At 49.1% G+C, this 17,387-nt stretch overlaps 1 protein-coding gene across 1 annotated transcript; it reads right to left on the minus strand.

Annotated features, from left to right (window-relative positions):
- Nucleotides 1-13,589: 13,589 nt before the first annotated feature.
- LOC109759515 (dimethylnonatriene synthase) lies at nt 13,590-16,653 on the minus strand. Its single transcript, XM_020318339.4, has 2 exons — nt 14,573-16,653; nt 13,590-14,487 (listed from the first exon to the last, which is right to left on the minus strand). Exons 1-2 carry the CDS (start codon nt 15,488-15,490, stop codon nt 13,861-13,863), a joined length of 1,545 nt encoding a protein of 514 aa, XP_020173928.3. The 5' UTR covers nt 15,491-16,653; the 3' UTR covers nt 13,590-13,860.
- Between the last annotated feature and the right edge of the window lie 734 nt (nt 16,654-17,387).

Here is a 17,387-nt window from a genome sequence, read left to right on the forward strand (position 1 = left end):
ATAACCCGGGCCACCTGGCCTTGGTGGTAGCTCCTCAGGTGGGAGGCTATAAGTTCACGAAAGTACTCATGGATGGGGGCAGTAGCATTAACATCCTTTATTATGAGACTTTTCGCCGGATGGGGTTAGTTGATAAGAACCTCAGCCAGTCAAACACGATCTTCCATGGGGTAGTGCCTGGTAAGTCGGCTTACCCAGTTGGCAAGATCGAATTGGAAGTGGCTTTCGGTGATGACAATAATTACAGAGTGGAGAAGTTGACCTTCGAGGTGGTTAAAATAAGAAGTCCGTACCATGCTATATTTGAGCGGCCGGCTTACGCCAAGTTCATGGCACGGCCGTGTTATGTGTACTTACAGCTCAAGATGCCAGGTCCCAATGGAACCATTACGGTTCACGGTAGCCGGAAGGTGGCTCTGGAGTGTGAGGAAGGCGATGCAGCTTATGCAGAGTCTGTTTGTGCTACAGAAGAGTTAAAATTTTATAAAGACAATGTCGACCCGACAGACATGACCTCTTTGAAGAAACCAACTACGGAGGCTGAGCCGGCGATGAAATTTAAATCGGCTGATGAAACTAAGCTTGTTGATTTTGTTCCAGGAGACTCATCTCAGCAGTTTAGCGTCAGTGCCAATTTGGATCCAAAATAGGAAGGCGCGCTCATCGAGTTCATCCGTGAGAATAGGGACATCTTTGCGTGGAAACCTTCTGACATGCCAGGTGTACCTAGAGAACTCGCTGAGCACACTCTCAATGTTGATCCGAAATTTAAGCCAGTCAGACAGTTCCTTCGGCGGTTTAATGAAGAGAGGCGAAAGGCTATTGGTGAAGAAGTGGCCCGGCTCTTGGCAGCCGGGTTCATTGTTGAGGTTTTTCACCCAGAATGGTTGGCTAACCTGGTGCTCGTACTCAAGAAGAACGGCACCTGGCGAATGTGTGTGGACTACACGGACTTGAACAAGGCGTGCCCAGCTGATCCTTTTGCTCTCCCCCGTATTGATCAAATCATTGATGCTACGGCAGGTTGTGCACGCTTAAGTTTCTTGGATGCTTATTCCGGATATCATCAGATTAAGATGGCAGTTAAGGACCAGGAGAAGACGGCGTTCATCACTCCCTTTGGAGCCTTCTGTTATGTGTCTATGCCCTTTGGACTCAAGTGTGCACAGGCGACTTACCAGCGCTGTGTACAGAATTGTCTTCATAAACAGATCGGGCGCAATGTTCATGCGTATGTGGACGATATTGTGGTTAAATCCATCAAAGAGGAAACCCTGATAGATGATTTAAGAGAAACCTTTGATAATCTCCGGATCTATAAGATGATGCTAAACCCGGCCAAGTGTGTCTTTGGTGTTCCTGCAGGCAAGCTTTTGGGTTTCCTGGTTTCTGACAGAGGCATTGAAGCTAACCCGGAGAAGATCAAGGCCATCACCTCTCTGGCTAAGCCGGCGTGTATAAATGACGTTCAACGCTTGGCGGGTCGCATCGCTGCTTTAAGCCGGTTCATAAGCCGCTTGGGTGAGAAGGCTATGCCTTTGTATCAGTTGATGAAGAAAACTGATAACTTTGTCTGGAATGATGCAGCTAATACCGCCTTCGAGGATTTGAAAAAGCAACTGGCAGAGCCCCCCGTCCTTGCTGCTCCGGTTGATAAGGAGCCCCTGCTACTGTACGTGGCGGCAAACACACGAGCCGTCAGTGTGGCTATTGTGGTGGAGCGCAAGGAGACGGGTAAGGAGCATCCGGTTCAGCGGCCGGTTTATTATGTCAGTGAGGTGCTTATTGAGTCCAAGCAGCGGTATCCGCATTGGCAGAAGCTCGTATATGGTGTGTTCATGGCAAGCCGGAAACTCAAACATTATTTTCAGGGTCATCCCATCACTGTGGTCAGTTCTGCCCCTCTTGGGGACATTATCCAGAACAGAGAGGCTACAGGGAGAATTGCTAAGTGGGCTATAGAGCTTGGACCGCATGGCCTCAAATATGCGCCACGCACTGCTGTTAAATCTCAGGCTTTGGTGGACTTCATCAACGATTGGACGGAATCACAAGTGCCTGAGCAGAAGCCGGATAATACGTACTGGACTATTCACTTTGACGGGTCCAGGCAGTTGGAGGGCTCGGGGGCTGGCGTTGTGTTGGCTTCCCCTAGGGGTGACAAGTTCCAGTATGTGCTACGATTGATGTTTCCTTGCACTAACAATGCGGCAGAATACGAGGCTTTACTCCATGGTCTTCGAGTGGCCAAGGAGATGAACTTAAGCCGGGTAAGGTGCTTTGGGGACTCAGATTTGGTGGCTCAACAAGTATCAGGCACCTGGGACTCCAAGGATCCTCTCATGGCGGCTTATCGCCGCGAGGTTGATGCCATTGCTGGGCACTTTCAGGGATATCAAGTGGAGCACATTGATCGCAGGAAGAACGAGGCGGCTGATGCTTTAAGCCGGCTAGGCTCTCAGCGCAAGCCGGTGCCGCCGAACACTTTCCTGGATGTCCTGTATAATCCTTCGGTTAAGTTGCCTACAGAGGAGGACTTGGCTATCCCTGACCCGGAGGCACGGCTGGTGGCGGCTCTGCACGTCATACCAGATTGGACAATGCCATATCTGGCTTATATAACCCGGGGAGAGTTGCCAGACGATGAAATGTTGGCCAGGCAGATAACCCGGCGGGCCAAGTCAATGATTGTTATCAACGGTGAGTTGCATCATCACAGTGTTTCAGGGGCATTTCAGCGTTGTATCTCCCCTGAGGAAGGTCAAGAGATCTTGCGCGAGATCCATGAAGGGGATTGTGGCCATCATGCCGGTTCAAAATCTCTGGTGGCCAAGGCTCTCCGACATGGTTTTTATTGGCTGACGGCTCACGCTGATGCAGAGGACTTGGTCAGTAAATGTGATGGCTGCCAAAGGTTCTCACGACGGGCTCATGTGCCGGCTCAGGAGTTGAGGATGATCCCAATCACTTGGCCCTTTGCGGTCTGGGGGCTTGATATGGTTGGGCCCTTTAAACGGTCCAAGGATAAGAAAACCCATCTCTTGGTGGCGGTTGACAAATTCACAAAGTGGGTGGAGGCCGAGCCAGTTAGCAAGTGCGATGCAGCCACAGCGGTTCAATTTATGAAAAAGGTGATTTTCCGCTTCGGCTTTCCACACAGCATCATAACTGACAATGGCACCAATCTATCCAAGGGCGCTATGGAAGAGTTTTGTCAACGAGAGCATATCCGACTTGATGTTTCCTCGGTGGCTCATCCCCAATCCAATGGTCAAGCTGAGAGAGCTAACCAGGAAATTCTGAAGGGCATTAAACCCCGGCTTTTGGTCCCTTTGCAACGGACGCCGGGTTGTTGGGTGGAGGAGTTGCCCTCCGTCTTATGGAGCATCAACACTACTCCTAATAGGTCCACAGGCTTCACCCCTTTCTTCATGGTTTATGGAGCAGAAGCAGTTCTCCCCAGCGACATCCGTCACGATTCACCTCGTGTGGCGGCTTATGTTGAGACGGATAATGAACAGGCGCGCCAAGATGCTCTGGACTTGTTGGATGAACAGCGTGATGTGGCAGCAGCCCGTTCAGCAATTTACCAACAGGACCTGCGCCGTTATCATAGCCGCCGGGTCAAGTCCCGGGTCTTCCAGGAAGGCGACCTTGTGCTCTGGCTCATCCAGGATCAAACAGATGCACACAAGTTATCCCCACCTTGGGAAGGGCCCTTTGTGGTCAGTAAGAACTTGCACAACGGGTCGTATTACCTCCTTGACATTCGGGAGCATAGAGATGCACGAAAGTCTGGGGAAGAGAGCCGTCGGCTGTGGAACATAGCTCAGCTTCGGCCTTACTACACTTGAGCTAGCGGCTCTTGTGGTGTACATACTTATCTCAGCCGTGTATATATTATGATAAGCAATAAAGCAGGACCTCTGTCCTTTTTCTCCTTCAATTATGTGTGTCCTTTTTTACATGCTAATTTGAAAGGAGGATCCGGCTTATGATCGTATTCGAGTCTAGCCGTAAGCAGTAAGGTCACTTGGGGGCTTCCTGTTCAAACATGGGTCGTATTCGAACCGAAGAGAACATAGCTGTCGATACCCTCTTGATTGGCATCGCCACACCCACTGGGGGCTATATGATCGCATCCGAATCTTAGCTTGACCCCTTTGGACCGGGTTTCTGGTCGTATTCGAACCGGAAGCCCCTAAGTTTTTGTACTTCATCATAAGTCTACTCGGATCATGTTTAAGTATGTGCTGCCGGCTCTCACTTGCCGGCTTTATTTTGGTTTATCTTGTTAGTTGAACATCAGGGATGTTATCAAGACAAGTAAATTCGAGTTAAGGTACCAATCAAGCTATCCGGGTTATTTAAACCGGAAATATGTTACAGGTTGTGAAAAGTGTTATCACGGCTATGTTCAGATCATAGTTAACAACCAGTCCTTTTTGGGTTCGTTTGCCGGGTTATACATTTTACACACCTGATTCTCAGGACGGTGAGCCGCCTCGAGACTTATGATTTATCTTTCTATGTAGACATTGCAAGATATTTTTCACAGTGGAGAGGGACAAAGGGATAATTATAAACCCGGAGGAACACCAGAAGAATAACTTCAAGAGGTTTCAGCATTCATTACGTGCACGATGGCACGGCAGAGATAAATTGTTGCACCTATTCTATTACAAAATTTTTATGAGGTTTCAAGGGTGGAGTATTGCTCGGTGAACCGCCAGCCACTTTATGACGCCTGCTGCGTTGAAGTCCCCGGCTCGTCTTCTGCTCCGCCTGACCCCAAGACTTCGAAGGTGGACGACTTCCAGTCGATGCCGCTGAGAGCTTCGAACTGGGCTTCTTCGTCGATTAACCCGGCCGGGTCAATCTCCGGGGCGAAGGTGTGCTGGCGAGCCGGAGGGATCAGGTTGAGGGCTTCATAACGTGGGGTTGGAATCCTTCGATTCTCCGCGTCAAACCCCGGCTGATACTTGGTCAAGTCGGTGTCGTTCCCAATGAGGGTAGCCACCGGGCGTACAGCCTTCACGCATGCTGCGAAGTCCTTTTGGTCGAAGGCTGAGCCGTCTTCTTTCAGACTGGGGTAACCCAGGGCGATATCTGCCGGGTCTAGCTCTGGCAAGAATGCCTTAGCCCGGCTCAGCGCGGCGATTGCTCCGGCTCTCGCGGATGCCCGTCGTAGCTCCTGGATCCGCTGTGGCAGAACCGCGAGCCGGCGCAGCACTTCGGCCAGGTGTGTTGGCACCTCGTTCGACAAGGCCACCACCGCTAGGGCCCGCTGTGACCCGGTGTAGAGCTGCTCTACCAGGGTGTATACAGCCTTCAGTTTGGTGACCATGCTCTGGTTCAGGTTGGCGCTTCTGGAGCCTGTTTCATAAAGAGTAGGTAAGTCGGCGACAAGGATGAATCGTAACATATACCGACTTGATAACAGCCGGAGAGGCGACTTACCGAAGATGGCAGCCACCATTTGGGAAACCTGGCGCTTTAGACCGGAGAGCTCAGCGGTCTTCTCGGTGAGGGCTTTCTCCGCCTGTTCAGCCCGGGACACCAGTGCGCTTTTCTCCTCCGCCCAGGACTTCCGCTCAGCATCGAATTCAGTCTTCAGCTTTTCTTGAGCGGCGATGCTGGAGACAAACTTGGCGTTTGCCTTCCGGGTCTCCATCTCTTGTGTCTTCAGCCGGCTCTTCAGATCCGCCAGATCTGACTCTAATTTTTTGCCGACAGCCTGCATGTATTTCCGGGTTGTTAACAAGCATTCTATAAGTCCCAAGCGCTTTCCAAGCAAAGACACTCGGCACTTGGGGGCTAATGCATATTGAATGTATCTCTAAACATACTGCCGGTTAAGTTAAGTAAGCCGGAATCTAAGTCTACAGCATATTCAAAGTATAAGTTGCAGACTTGGGGGCTGGTATGACAAGGATTATTATGCAGAAAATAAGAGGACAACAGAAGGTTACCTCAGATTTTTGTTGGATTTGGTTGACCATGGCGATTTCGGCATCCCGGCTCTTGTGAACTTGGCTGATGTAGCCAGAGACGAGCTCTCCAATGCTCAAGTCGTTGTAGTTGGAGAGCTCCAGATTCACCCGGTGGGGCTGTAGCAGCTCCCCCTTCGCAGAGCATTTGGCTAGCACGGTCGGTCTCCCCGGCTCAACATACTCTGTCCGGGTAATTACTACGTCCGGGTCATCAGTTGCAGGGGCGGAGCCGGAGGCCTCCGGGTTAGACGACGCTTCGGTTATGGTCTTGGCAGTTGGGGCAGGAGCTTCAGGTGCCGTGTCCATAGGACTGGTGGCTTCGGGGGCGGCGGCAGCTGGCGGCTCTTGAGCCGTCGTCTCCGGCTCAGGCAAGTCGGGCACTCCGGCTGACCTGGTCTTCTTTGCTCTTTTGGTGAGCTTTGCCTGGGCGCTGAAAAGACAGAAGTGTTAGGCATACAAAGAGTAAGGTACAGCCGGATAGTGTAAGGAGATTGTTATTACCCGGGTGCAGTTTTGAAGGCTGGCAGACTTGACTGCATGGAGTCACCCGAAGAGGGGGAGGTCTCCTGGTAATTAGAGTCAGAAGAGTTGAGTGGCTGACGGATGACACCCGCCAACGGATGAAAAGGGTACAGGTGAGAGAAAACCTCAGTACGACGCTTCCTTGTTGCGTCGGGTAATCCGGCGGAGAGATCGGTGTCCTTGCGGGCCCGGGTGTGACGCCGGCTTTCATGAACCTGCTGCTTCAAAAGAAATTGAGGGTCCTGATGAGCTAACGGATGAGAAAAGCTTACTTTCCGGGTTACTCTTCGGACTTTCAGCTGTGGCAAAGGCTCCGAGCCGGAGGAAAGTGATGTTACCTCTTCAATCACCGGGTTACTGGCGCCGGTGTCGTCCTGTCAATAAGCAAAAGGTGGATAAGGTGGACAGCAATAAACAAAAAAATATGGCAAGAATTTAAAGGTTTACGGGTTACCTCTGACTCGGAGCTGTCGCTTAATTGCAGCAGCTCCGAAGCGGTGGGTCTGCTTCCCTTTCTGCGAGGGGCGGCCTTCTTGGCAGCTTTCTTCGCCTTCCTGGTCTTCTTGGCCGCTTCATGGTCATATTTGACCCGCCAGAATTTGTCATCAGCCTGAGAAGTACAGTAATGAATTCTTAAAGCGGTCCGGATCAAGGTGACATGCAAAAGAAGTGGAAGGATTAAAGTCAGCGGCTTACCGCTGGGGCCGGATTGGTTTTGCAGAACGGGGCCAGCCCGGTTCTTCCACAATCTGCCAGGCTCTCGTTTAACAGAGCCTTGGTCTCCTCTTCGGCAACGTCTTCTGGAAGATCGTTGCGACTGTGCCTCTGCGGGTCATCCTTTCGCCCGGTGTACTCGCACATTAAGCCGGGGCGGCGGCTCAATGGGATCACCCGCCATGAGATCCAGACCCAGACTAGATCAATTCCGTTCAGACCGTTGCCTAGCAGGGCCTTGATCTTGTTGATCGTTGGAAGCAGAGGCTGGCGTTCCGCGACAGTAAGTTTGTCGGATAACGGGTGCGTGGATTCCAGGCGTGTTGGGCGAAAGCCGGGCAGTGGATTCTCGTCAGCCGGGGACGTGTCTTGGCAGTAGAACCAGGTCATATTCCAGTCTTTAGGGTGGCTCGGCGGCTCTGCATAAGGGAACAGGCAGTCCCTACGTCGCTGGATAGATATGCCGCCTAATTCTAGACTTGGCCCGTTGGCACACTCATTTTGCCGGTTCAAATAGAACAGCTCTCTGAAGAGTAGCAGGCTCGGCTCTTCTCCAAGATACACTTCACAGAAGCCTTGGAAGTTGCAGATGTTGGATATGGAATTGGGTCCTATATCCTGAGGCCGAAGGTCAAAAAAGTTGAGCACGTCCCGGAAGAATTTTGAGCCGGGCGGTGCGAAGCCCCGGCTCATGTGATCTGCAAAGATCACTACCTCCCCGTTTCTCGGCTGTGGTCTTTCTTCTGACGGATCAGGGGCACGGTAGGACATCACTTCTTTCTTGGGCAGATACCCGGACTTAACAAAGTTGGCTAGGGTCTCTTCAGTGACATTGGATCTCGTCCAGTTGCAAGTGATGGGGGCCTTGGGAGGCATGGTGACGGTTGGTGGTCTATGAGGAAGAGAAAAGTGTCCGGGTTAATTATAAGCCGGGGATTATCATTCAAACTACAGTGACGACTTATGAAGGGAACTAATGATATATATTGATACGGTGAGTTATCTAAGCCGTCGGAGTTTTCAGCATAAGTTGGTCATCTACGGCTTACTGCAGTTAAGTCGGAGGATTCTACGGAGCATGGTTCTCTCTAAACCGGAAAGTTCTACGACGCGTGTTTTCTTTAAGTCGGAAGCATAAGCCGCCAAAGATTCAAGGGTTGCAGTTTTTACTAAGTGTGGTAAAACGGATTTCACATATTGCAGTAATTTTTTCGGATCAAAATGGTCGGGCGAGGTGAAAATTTTCTAGACCTAAAAAACAGAGGCAGAAGAAGTTCTTGAGGTTGAACACAGTTCTTATGCAGTAAAAAGAGGGTTTCTTATAGATGAAATGGGTCTCAAACCTCTACCGCAGTGGTTCTACGCGAGGTTAAAGATCAACTAACTATAGTGGCAACAAGAACTACCGAGTCTGTGGGCAATGGTGATGAACACGAAGAACTGGAAGAACCCTACCGCAGATCTGTTCTAGCAAGGCAGAGGAGACTCACCGGAGTTGGGAGGAGCGGAGGTCGCCGCCGTGAGTCTGGTCCGAATCAGGGTGATGCAGCGGCCGGGTTGATGAAGACCAGGGGCGCGACGGCGGCGGCAGTGGCGGAGCTCGAGCAAAGGAGCAACGGCGCGAGGAGGAAGAGGGAGAGCGTGAGGAGAAAGTGCTGGGCCGGCCTATTTATAAGGCAAGTCATAAGTGGGCGTGAGATTCAAGGAGACCACGGCGTGGTTATCTCCCCCTCACGGCGCCTCGATTTTCGGAAAGACAGTAACAGCAGAGATCCGTTGCGGATCTGGTGGAGTAAAAAACGGACTTAATGGAGGATGACGTCACGGCGGATTATCCGGAGTCCGGAGAATGACGTCACCCCGGGTTATGGCCTTCACTCGAACGGTAAGCCGGAGATTTTTTCTGTCGGCAGAGTTGAAGATTGACACGAGCCGGCTCAAGTCAATCTGGGGCCTAATGTTGAGGATATAGACCTTGGAGTCACCCGCCAGGAGGGCCGGGTTACTTGTAGGGTCATTGCCAGAAGCCCGGAGCCAAGTTCCGAGATAATGGGCGAGAGATGGGCTGAGACCCGGATATGGCTTAAAGCCTGTAGTTATGATCATTGTTATAGTAGACTTGTAGTGTAAGGCAAGTATTGTTTAGAGTCCGAGCCGGACGCTCGTATGAGCCGGCCGGGGCTCTGAGGGCTGCTGGGCGTCAGCCTCCCTATATAAAGGGAGGGCCCGGCGGCGGTTTAAGGGCGACGACAATCTAATCGAGAGCCGGGAAAAGCTGTTAGCTCCCTGGCGATCGTAACCCTAGATAATACATCCCAAACTGGACGTAGGCTTTTACCTTCACCGTAAGGGGCCGAACCAGTATAAACCCTCGTGTTCCTTGTCCCACATAACCCCTTCAAGCTTCCTAGCTGCGATGGCTCCACGACTAAGTCCTAGCTCGAGGACATCTGCCGTGACAATTCCACGACAGGGCGGGACCATGGCGGGGCCGCACGTCGATCTATGTGATACCGACAGCGTTGGTTGTGGGGCAAGACCATGGCGGGGTGGCGCGAGGCCATGGTGGGGAGAGGACATGGGCACGAGGCTGTGGAGGCTGACGGGAGAGGAGGTCGGCAGAGCAACGCCGTGGTGGGGACAAGCGGCTTGTGTGATCGGCTGCTGTGTAGTGAGGGGGCTACCTGTACGGTGAGAAACGGTATGGTGAGGTATCTGTACATATAGGAGTGGCTACCTGTATGTTGAGAGCAGTCCTAAATACGCCCAACAAGTGATCTAGACGTACCACATGGCACATGTGGCCAACTATCCATGGCACATGTGACCAACTATCCAAGTTAAGTTGATGATGAGTATTTGATGAAAGTGATCTAGACATGAGCCCGTGTACATAAGATCTAGATATATGGAAATCTCACAAATTCGGAGAGACCATCTAGCGTACTTCTCAATTTTGGTATTGGTGGTGCCATTGTTATTCGAGATTATTTTGATGTTAATTTTTTGTCTTATGAATTTAAAATACTTGAATCATGATCTGGGTGCTTCTTCTTGATCTGGTCGGTGAGTGAGGATGTAAGAAACGGGGACATAGATGCACATTGGGGTTAGAATTTAGGGAGATAGAAACCATCTAAAGTCTCTCTGCCCTAAAATAAATCTGAACACTTATAGTGAAACTTGATGCCCGTGCAGATGAATCAGAATATTTAATTATCTTATAACTATGCATATGGTGATGGAGCAGCTATTTGGGCTGATCTCCTGCTGTTGTAGCAAAGTTTGGTTTAGTATTTTGTTTTTCTCTACGAAAGATCAAGTAATCTGATATCGAGCTCCTTCTTTTACAGTAATCGAATTTTGAGATTGCAATGATTGTTCATGCCTAATTGGCAATATATATTCACAACAAATTATTTTTGTTGTCAGACGAAGGGCATGACGGATGGCACCAGCGGAAAGGTGAGCACCGATGGAGATAAGCGAGAAAAGGAGCAGCGCGAGGCCGTAGGCAGCCTTGAAGAGGATGAGAGGGCCCGCTGCTGGGGGATGGTCCTAGGGATTTTTGAATCAACGAGAGCAGTGTCGGCCCAGGTATCTTCTTCCATCTCTGGATCCTAAACTATATATCTCTCTAATCTGCATTGACACGCAGTAGTGTCGGGTACAAGTGTGTGGCTGCTCCAGTGCCACCACATGCCCCAGTACCGCCCAAACGTGGATCCAGGTGGTCGTGGGCACCGTGGCCGCCACCAAGCATGTAGGGGTCCCGCCACAATCGGCGAGGACGCGGTAGGCGTGTCGAAATTGTCAAAGACACAGGAGCCGTACTGCAGCCTTGGTGTTTTTCCTAATTTCTTTAGGTATGTGAGGTCGGTTTAATATTCACATATATGCTGAAATTCAGACACCGAAGAACCAGCAGTGGAGTTATATGAAATTTCTTGCGAGAGCTACACCATTCTTTTTAGTACTGACTAATTCTCATGAGTACCAGTGGTGAAATTTTCAGGCCTAAATACTGTATGAGATTCTCATTGCCGGCATTCTTCATGAACCTATCAAGGAGAACATTTCAATACTAATTGCAGCACATGTTTTCTCACCACCGGCTAGCAAGAAGAGAGTATGATTTTCTAATGCTCAGTGTTGTAAGCTTGATTCACGAGGAGCTTCTCAATGTTGTACATGTTGTTTGTGAGTAACAGAAATAAATCATTTCCTGGAATCAGACGCTATATTTTCTGTGGGAATTCGTTGACACAGTTCCTTACAACACTGAGAATCTTTGAAATGGGCAAACCGCTCTATGTAATTCTATCATCCATTCTGATTTTGAGACAAGTATATCATTTATCTTTTTCCTTCTAGCAAGGTACCATATACATGTTTTGAAATTCTCTTTTGCCTTCCAGATCAACCAAATAGGCATCTTTTTAACAAATGGAGGGAATTCATTTGTCAATATAAATAGATTTGTCACAGGGGATCTTATCTTATTTCTTCAGTATAAGCAAATGAACAGTGCGATGAAGTTAACGGCTCTCTATCCTTATTCCTCTTATTCATTGTGTATTTCCCTGTTTTATACATGTAACAATGATGAATGATGATGAACTTAGACTTGGTGTAAGGAGAGTCATTCTGTTTCCTTGAACAAAACAACGCTCTATCCTTATTTATCCTAAAAGCTTTCAGACGATACTCACACCATATGATTTGTTGAAGCATAGAAGTATTTTTTTCACATCTGTTACAATCCAATATTTGTTAGTTAATCATATTCTTTATATTCGCAAGTAGTATAAAGTTGCCCCAAAATTGGTAATATGGTTTTGGATTATACATTATATGCCAACAAGGAGATTAATGCTGCCCAATAAACTAGCAGTATGAAATAACCCTGCATATATTTGTTGATTTTTAATTTGAGCCTTTCAATTCAACTAAAAAAATTATTTGTACAATATTTACTGACTTTTACCTCTTGTTTTGCAGGCTATCTGGAATGATTGCATGTATTAATGAAGTAGTCCACGTTAGGTGGATTGGCTCAAAATGGAGAAGCATGATTGTATTAAGCATTTAAGCTCTAAGCAATTTAGAATGTCAATGTCTTGGGGCTCCCTTGCAATATTTCAGAGAACTATATTTTTTCAGACATTTTATATTGCCTCACGATGTTTGGGGGATCTGATTAGGTATTGTTTCTCTATATATCTATCCATCTCTCTATTTTAGTTGCTAATAGAATAATGAACAATTGATAGGACTAATCTTATAGACTTGTGTTCTCCTCAATCCGACTGTGTATTTTCCAAGTTTTGTGCTAAAACGGGAAAAACATATGTTTTAAACTTGTGACAACATATTCTCTGTGCAAATTTTAGCCTTGTTGTTCACAATTGATGCTGCCTGTGATTCACACTTATATTTGAGCTTAAAGTCTGAGTGTATACCGAATTAGGCTTTCCCTTCGGTCGGTTTATGTCGGAGTTCACACTACAACACACATTTCCTTTTGAGTCTTATGTGAGTTACTTTTGAACCGATACACCAAATCAGGCGTTACACCGCTCAAACAAACTAGAAGAAAATCATCAATGGATTTATCACAATATTATAAAAATACAAATAAATGTATACACAGTTTTTTAACAATAATGTTATCAAAGATTGATGTATTTACCTCTCCCAAGATAGTAACATGTTCTAGAAGATGTGTTTTGTTGCAGTAGTACCTAAATGGTGAATTGCATGTTCTAGAATATAGGCTTTTGCATATTGCAATCAAGTTCTTTTTTTATGGAATTGAGTTTCTGGTTGTAACTTGTTCGAACATTTGTTTAAAGGGAACAAAATACTCCATGTGTTTGTCTTCAATTAATGGATAATAACAATACACTTGCTTTTGTGAGATGGTATCTTAAGCATAAATAATAAAGGCATTCAAGTGTTATTATCATTTGTAATGCAGAGCACAATAAAGAGTTCAATGTTTTTGTAGCCACTTCTTTATTTTGTGAATCAGATATGATAGGTCTTTCTATTATACGGTCGATTTTTTATCAAAATACATTGCAAGTGAAGGGGATTTTAAATCATTTTTTTGTGTTATTGGCTATCTTTTCTGTCCATATTAAATTCGATATGCAACCAGTATAAATTTTACAAAACCCGTGGCAACGCACGGGCTGTCTACTAGTTAGCCATTGGATTGCAGAAAATGAATGGCTCACATTAATTAGGACAATCCAAAATTTCTCCATGTTGGACTTGTAGTTCTTAATGCTTAAATGTGCTCTAATATTTTGTAGAGTATATTCTATATATACAATATTCTTCAAGGATTCTAAATATCTGATACAGACATAAAATTGCATATATATTTTTTGAGTCACTTGGTAATAAATGTGAACCACTTGCCCCCGGTCATTTTTGGTTCATGCTCGGCCACTCGGCATCGGCAGTAATGCTACACACACGGAGTCATTACGAGGGTATTACGGCGTTGAGCCACTTGGCAAAATCGGCCCACCCCCTGAAAATCAGGGAGGGGGGGGGGGGGGGGGGGGGGGGTAGAACCTCTGTAATGATGCGTGAGTCTAGCATTTTTGCGGCGGCGGCGCTACGAGAAGACGTGTTCTTGGAGCTTAGGCTCCACCACTGCCTCTAACGGGAACTTGCGCGCAGTGGTGAGCCCATATATCTCCTCCATGTTGAGCTGCTCCCTCGTTGTGCCGTCAGGGAGCCCCCACGTGAAGCCATGCAGAAGATTGGCGACGATCAACTGCACCACCTTCAGTCCCAGGCTATACCCGGGGCACATCCGGCGGCCGGCCCCGAACGGTAGCAGCTCCATGTCCTGCCCCTTCACGTCGATCTTGCTCCCCATAAACCTCTCTGGTCGGAACTCCTCCGGCGCGTCCCAATAGGTCGGGTCACGGCCGATGGCCCACACGTTGACGAGGACGAGCGTGCCGGCGGGGATGTCGTGGCCGTTGACGGACGCGTCCTCGCGTGCGAGGTGGGGCGCCAACATGGGCGACACCGGGTGCATGCGCATCGCCTCCTTCACGATGGCCTCTATGTAAGGGAGGTCTGGGATGTCCTTCTCCATGACCATCCTGTCACGGCCGACCACACGGTCGAGCTCCTTGGTGGCCTTGCCCAAGACCTCAGGGTTCCTGAGAACCTCCGACATCGCCCACTCCATGGTTACACTGGAGGTATCTGAACCCCCGACGATAAGTTCCTGCATGCATACCTGAATCCTGATCGACGATCGTGTATATATAACCTGGCTGGAAATAAGGAAGAATCAAGCTAGGAGTGCGCACCTGAGTGAGAGCCTTGACGGTGTCTCGGTCAAGCCGGTTAGGATTGTCGGCGAGCTGCAGCAGCACGTCCACCATATCCCTCGCCACGAACTGCTCCCCCTTGACACGCCGGCGCTCCTCGTGTTCCTCCAGGACATGCTCGAGAAAGCGGTCCATCTTCTTGCTGTACTTCTTCATCCTCCGGACGTACCCTTGCAGGTCCAGCCAGTCGAACCACGGAATGAAATCGCCGACGTTGATCACGCCGTTGAGAAGGAAAAACTCCTCAATTAAGCCCGACAAATCCTCCAGCGCCATGGCTGCCGAGCCTGCTGCCTCCTTCTCCGCGTACTTCTTGCCCAGCACCAACCGCGAGATGATGCCGTTGGTCGCCGCAAAGAGGTGTCCCCTGAGCGGCACGGCACGGCCAGATGCCCCGTGAGCGGCCGCGGCCAGGTCGCGCAGCAGCGCGCTCACCTCCTCGTGGCGGATGTGCTTGTAGGACTTGAGCCGCGCCGCGCTGAACAGCTCGGTGGCGAAGAGCCTGCGCGCGCGGCGGAAGTGGGCGTTGTAGGGCGCCCACAGGACGTCGGAGTAGTTGTAGGTGGTGTGCTTGCCGGCGGCGGTCCTTGGCCGGTCGGCGAACACCTTGTCGTGGGTCTTGAGGAAGAACCTGGCCATCTCGGCCGAGGAGCCCACCACGACGGGGAAGGACCCGAACCGGAGCTGCATCAACGGGCCGTACTGCTTGGACAGCTCGTGGATGGAGCGGTGCGGCAGCGCGCCGATGAGATTGAGGTTGCCGATCACGGGCCACGGCTTCGGTCCTGGTGGAAGCCTGTTCCCCTGCGGCTGCGAGCCACGGCCACGGCGGAGAATGGTTAGGACGACGAGGACGACGGCCAGGAAGGAGGCCCATGCCCATGCCGTGACGTCCATTAATTTGGAGACGGGGCTGGTTTCTAACTTGCAAGGTTGATGACGGGACGGCTGCTAGTTTATCGGTCTATCGGTATCTACGAGCAACACGCCTACCCCAATTATATATCTTCCTCCACTATTCTGGACAAGACGCGCGTGCCAACTGCAAGTCTCCAGCCCTCCTCTCAATCAGGATGGCCCATCTTCCTCAAGAAGGCGTGACAATACTGCTATATGAATTTCGATTTTGCTAACCACATGTCCCATGCGGTGGCGTGCCGATACTGCTGATTGATACTACTACATTGCTTGATCGTAAAGGACAAAAGTTATAAAGAACAACGGGCGGGTATCAATCAGTCGAGCCGTCTGGAGGAGCGGTGCGCTGCCGCATCCATCCGTGAGCAGTGAGCTGATCATGCCACAGTCGAATTTCCTACGAATCAACCGGTGGATGAGCCGAGAGATGCCGTGTGACACGCGCGCGTCTCCCTTGTTGGTCTCTCCTTGGTTCAGCTCCGCCAACTGTTGTCCGAGCTTGGCACCATCCTTGAGCACCTCATGATTCTGTGAAGCGCTCATCAGCTCCACCAACTGCTGATACTCCACTTCAGCTGTTGACACTCCGGCAAAAGGATGTGCTCGGCCTTCTTCTTGACGGTCTTGTACAAGCTCTTGCACCACTCGTCGTCGTCTGGAAGTAGCTCAGGAGAGTTGGCCACCAACGAGGCGCAGTATCGGGACAGGTGAATGGCAGCGGTCTTATAGTCAGTGAGAGGTTGACATGAGCCAGCCGACCTGAGTTCAAGAATGCTTGTGGCGATGTGGCACACAAGAATGGTATTGGCAATACCTTTTGTGCCATCAACCACCCAAAGGAGGTTGTCGCCGGTCTTGAATTGTGGCCTCGTGATCAAACATGGAATGCGGTTATTGTCTCGGCTTCCCTCATAGCTTCTCAGTGCATTCATGATAGCAGCCTTCACCTCTCTTGGCACCTTGACCTTCTGACCAGGTTTAAGAAGATGAAGAAGTCTCATTGGAGTCTTTGTTTGGTGGAGCACCAGTATTGAACATTGGTTCCTTTTGTCCTCAAAATGCTTGAGTATCTTGCATCTACATTGCAACACACGTCTAATACATTTCTTCATCATATGAGATTTCTGCCAAGAAGCATGGTTTATGTAGTGGCAGATTAAGGTCACTTTTGTCCAGTTAGAGCAAATGTAAGAAGCAACCTCTCTTATCTCAGCAAGCACAACCAGTGCAATAAGTACAACCACCGGTACAAGGTCAAATATTGCACTTCCAAAAAACTGACGGTGTACTGCTGGTATTTTGCCTTGCACTTCACTAATGAATCGACGGCACTGATAGTTGCATCGTATCAGCGGTAATTGTCCATCTGACGTGTCATTCAGATAATCAATTTGAACATATACTATGAGAATGCTTAAAACTAAGCAGTAACCGATGCCTGAGAGTGAAATTAATATGCTCAGTAGGGGCATCCAGATCTTTGAATATGAGATTGCGAGAGATGAATAATAAATATCATGAAGAAAAGAAAGCTCATGCTCAACCAGTCGAAGTAGCCTGTCATCATAACTGTCCCCGAGTAACATATGCCGTAAAAAGTTAGAAGCTTTGGTGAAGCCAATCTCATCATTTGTGTACCTGGTGAACCGACACCTTAAAAGCTTGGACAGTGCGAAGGAGAGGCATACATCTTTGAGCCGTGATGTCAACTTGAGATCATGCATGCCATCCAGCTGCCAAACTTTGTCAATGGTCACTAAGCCACCTATGTTGGGCATCAGGCAAAGCTATAACCATGAGGCTGCTTATCCACAGATAATGTGTCTTCGCCCATTACTATTAGTGGGGGAGGTATATCCCAGTAACCGTTTGTCAT

This window comes from Aegilops tauschii, chromosome 2 (assembly GCF_002575655.3).
Source record: "Aegilops tauschii subsp. strangulata cultivar AL8/78 chromosome 2, Aet v6.0, whole genome shotgun sequence".
NCBI classification, from domain to species: Eukaryota; Viridiplantae; Streptophyta; class Magnoliopsida; order Poales; family Poaceae; genus Aegilops; species Aegilops tauschii.